The 3,139-nt window shown below is 64.4% G+C and overlaps 1 protein-coding gene across 1 annotated transcript in view; it reads left to right on the top strand.

The window, feature by feature from the left end:
- The window catches only part of NOP14 (NOP14 nucleolar protein), a 12,807-nt gene that overhangs the window by 4,166 nt on the left and 5,502 nt on the right, over positions 1-3,139 (top strand). The window contains exons 8-10 of the mRNA XM_006760121.2: positions 686-816; positions 1,132-1,217; positions 1,866-2,001. Coding sequence (XP_006760184.1) covers positions 686-816; positions 1,132-1,217; positions 1,866-2,001 — 353 coding nt within the window. The remainder of the gene's footprint in view (positions 1-685; positions 817-1,131; positions 1,218-1,865; positions 2,002-3,139) is intronic.

A 3,139-nucleotide genomic window follows, 5' to 3' on the forward strand; every position in this document is an offset into this window, starting at 1 on the left:
GCTCTCTGAACGCGTGGAGACCTGGATTCATGCTGGCTGCAGCCTCGCCGGCGAGCGGGCATGATCCTCCTCCTGTCTGTCCAGTGTTGCCTGGGGCCTGACCCAGGTCCTGGCACCGTGGGGGGCTTTGTTACATGGCCACACACAGGAGGCGGCAGACACACCTTTCTGGAGAAGTGTCTTCGTGCTATTGTTAAGTGTCAGCCTTCAGTGGGCAGGCCTGGGGGACCAGGGGGTCACCAGGGAGGGGCCGCTGAGCGGCATCAGACAGGCCAGTGTCCCTCCAGGACACAGAAGAGTCGTCCACTCTGGCCAGCAGTCCCGCCTTGTCCTGTGACTGTAGGTCATTTCCAGGGACGGTGGGCTCGCCGTGAGGCCAGCTCCGTGGCAGTGGCTCCAGCAGGTGCGAGCCACGGCTACGCTCACGTGGCTCCTTCCGCCCTCTGTGGGCTTGGCTCACGGCGCACGGGGCTGGAGGCGATTCCTCGCGGTGCCTGTTCTCAGGTGGTGGCTCCCCCCTCGCCCGGACACATGGGGGCTTGTGATGTGACCACACGCAGCGAAGGGCACGTTCCGTTGTCTCTCGCACCCGCGAGGGGAGCAGTGCCGCTTACGCTGAGTTCGGGTTTGCGTCTGTTCCCGAGACGAGAGCCGGTCTGAGCAGTGAGTGCCATGTGTTTGGCAGCTCCCGAGTCCTCTGAGGACCTCAGGTCCCTGCTGGCGGGGAAGCCGGTGGAGGAGCAGCTGCTGGTGGTGGAGCGGATCCAGAAGTGCCACCACCCCAGCCTCGCCGTGGGGAACAAGGCGAAGTTAGAGGTGCGTGAAGACGGGGTCAGCGGGGTCAGTGCCGGGAGCGTCGGGCCGTCCCTGAGCGGCGGGGATCAGGAGCCCTGGGCAGGCCTGGAGGAGGCCCCCACCGGGGCCCTCAGGTCACCCGAGGGTTGGCCTCCTGTGGCCATCGAGCAGCCTGGCCAGCCCCTCAGGGAAGTCGGTGACGCCCCCTCCCTCTGAGACAGGGTGGGGTGCCTGCTGCCGCGCTGAGCCCCGCCCCCGCCAGCCAGAGAGGGCGGTGCGTGTCTGCCCAGGTCCGTTCCGGGTCAGCACTGAGCTGCTCCCCTCCGTGTCCCCCAGAAACTGTTCGGCTTCCTTCTGGAATACGTGGGCGAACTGGCTACAGAGGACCCACCAGACCTCAGAGTGATTGACAAGTTGGTTGTGTGAGTAGAAATGGCGGCGGGGCGCTGAGCTGAACAACTTTAGAGCCGTAAGAATACATGACGGGGTGTGAAGGTCAACCTAGTTGGTAAATGGGACTCACGTGCAGCCACGACACAGCACCTGTGACAGGCCACCTGCTGCTCCTGCCCCAGAGCTGGGCGTGTCCTCAGTTCAGAGCGACAGACATGGGCCTGTTCATGGTATCGATGGCTGACTCGCTTTCGTTCTCCAGCGACCCATCATGCTCTGCTTGGGCGGCTGAGGTGTGTGGAGCACGTGGTGCTGGGCAGGCTCCTGTGGCCTGCAGTGGCTGGGGCAGGCCTGGGTCTTCCACGTGGGAGGTTAGTGAGAGTGGGGCCTAGTGGCCTCTGCCATTTCAGACCTGAGGTGGAGTTGCGAGTTTGTGGCGAAGCACGTAGCCGGTCAGCCAGGTGGGCACATAGAACGTGCTCCCCTCTGGCAAACAGCCTAGGTCAGAGGGGCTGTTACAGAGCCAAGCACAGGAGCCGCCAGGGGGCCGTCGGAGGGGGCGGGTCACCGGGGCTCTGGCTCCAGCCTCAGTCGGCAGTGACGCACAGGCGAGGTCCCGGGGTGGAGGGTGCCTTCCCGGCTGGAGCCCTGCACGGACCTGTGTTTCTGATGAACAGGCAGCTGTACAACCTCTGCCAGATGTTTCCTGAATCTGCGAGCGAGTCCGTGAGGTTTGTGCTCCGAGACGCCATGCACGAGATGGAAGGGACCATCGAGGCCAAGGGCCGGGCTGCATTCCCAGGGCTGGACGTGGTGAGTGGGGCTCGGGCTCCGCGGGCTCAGAGGCCGTCCGCCCTCCGGGTGACCTGGGGGATGGCTCTCCGTTAGCGGTGGACTGAGATTGCGTGTGAGCGGGCCATGTTCAGTCTTCACGGCAGAGGTTTTAAGGCCAATGGGAGGAGCGGATTTCCAGGGAGACCCAAGCCGAGGGCCGCCCAGCTCCGTCTCCGCGCCCACTAGGAGAGGTAGCTGAGGGCGGTTGGGTCAGTGTTAGTGAGTCTCAGTCCGTCATTCCATTTTCTGGACTTCGTGTTGAAAGGAATGAACAGTGATCAGCAGAAACTTAAAATACAAGACTTGTGGCTTATTGTTCATGTCTTTAAAAGGCTCCCCAAATAGCGTCTGAGCCAGTGTCCGCGGCAATGCTGGCGACTCAGTTCTGTGAGCCTCCGCCCAGCTACCTTCCCCGCGTCCGCCCTGGGGGGTACCTAGAGCGCTGGCCAGGGAGACCCCGTCTGCCTCCTCGGAGCCTCTTTCTACCCAGGAGTATTGTGGGGGGCAAGTAGCAAGACCTAGGCAGATGCCTTTAGGTGCCTCGTGGCGGGGGAGCCTGTGGGCTGTGCCTGACCGTGGTCCCCAAAAGTCACCGCTTGTCGTCACCTAAGACAAAACGGATGCATCTTGGGAGCATGCAGGAGGCAGCTTCCTGTCGAGATGGTACAGGCTCCCCACCTCCCGGGACAAGGCAGGCCGGGCAGTGCCCCTTCCAGCCCCACCGGCGCCATGCTGCACGCCCGCCTCCGCCTGCTCGGCACGTTCCCAGTCTCCTGGCGCCTGCCTCGGTCATTGGCGCCGGATGCGAAGGGAGACCTGGGAGCTTCCCGGAAATGCCTTCAGCGCTGGGCGGTGGTCAGAGCCCCTTGTCCTGAGACGAGCAGGTGGGCGGGGGAGCCCAGCTGGGGACGGCGAGAGCCCAGGAGAGCAGAGCGTTGGGAACAGCCTCCAGCTCCCTCGCCCAGCAGCCCTCGGCCTTGGCCGTGCAGTGGGCGCGCTGCCCCGTCCTCAGGAGGCCCTGTGCGTGGCCGCGTGGGCTTGTCCTGCACCGTGTGCTGTGCGGTGGTCGTGGGAAGAACAGGAGGGGCCGCTTCCCCTGAGCGGAGGCCTGGAGGCC

The sequence above is a fragment of the Myotis davidii genome, unplaced genomic scaffold, assembly GCF_000327345.1.
Source record: "Myotis davidii unplaced genomic scaffold, ASM32734v1 scaffold937, whole genome shotgun sequence".
Classification (NCBI taxonomy): domain Eukaryota; kingdom Metazoa; phylum Chordata; class Mammalia; order Chiroptera; family Vespertilionidae; genus Myotis; species Myotis davidii.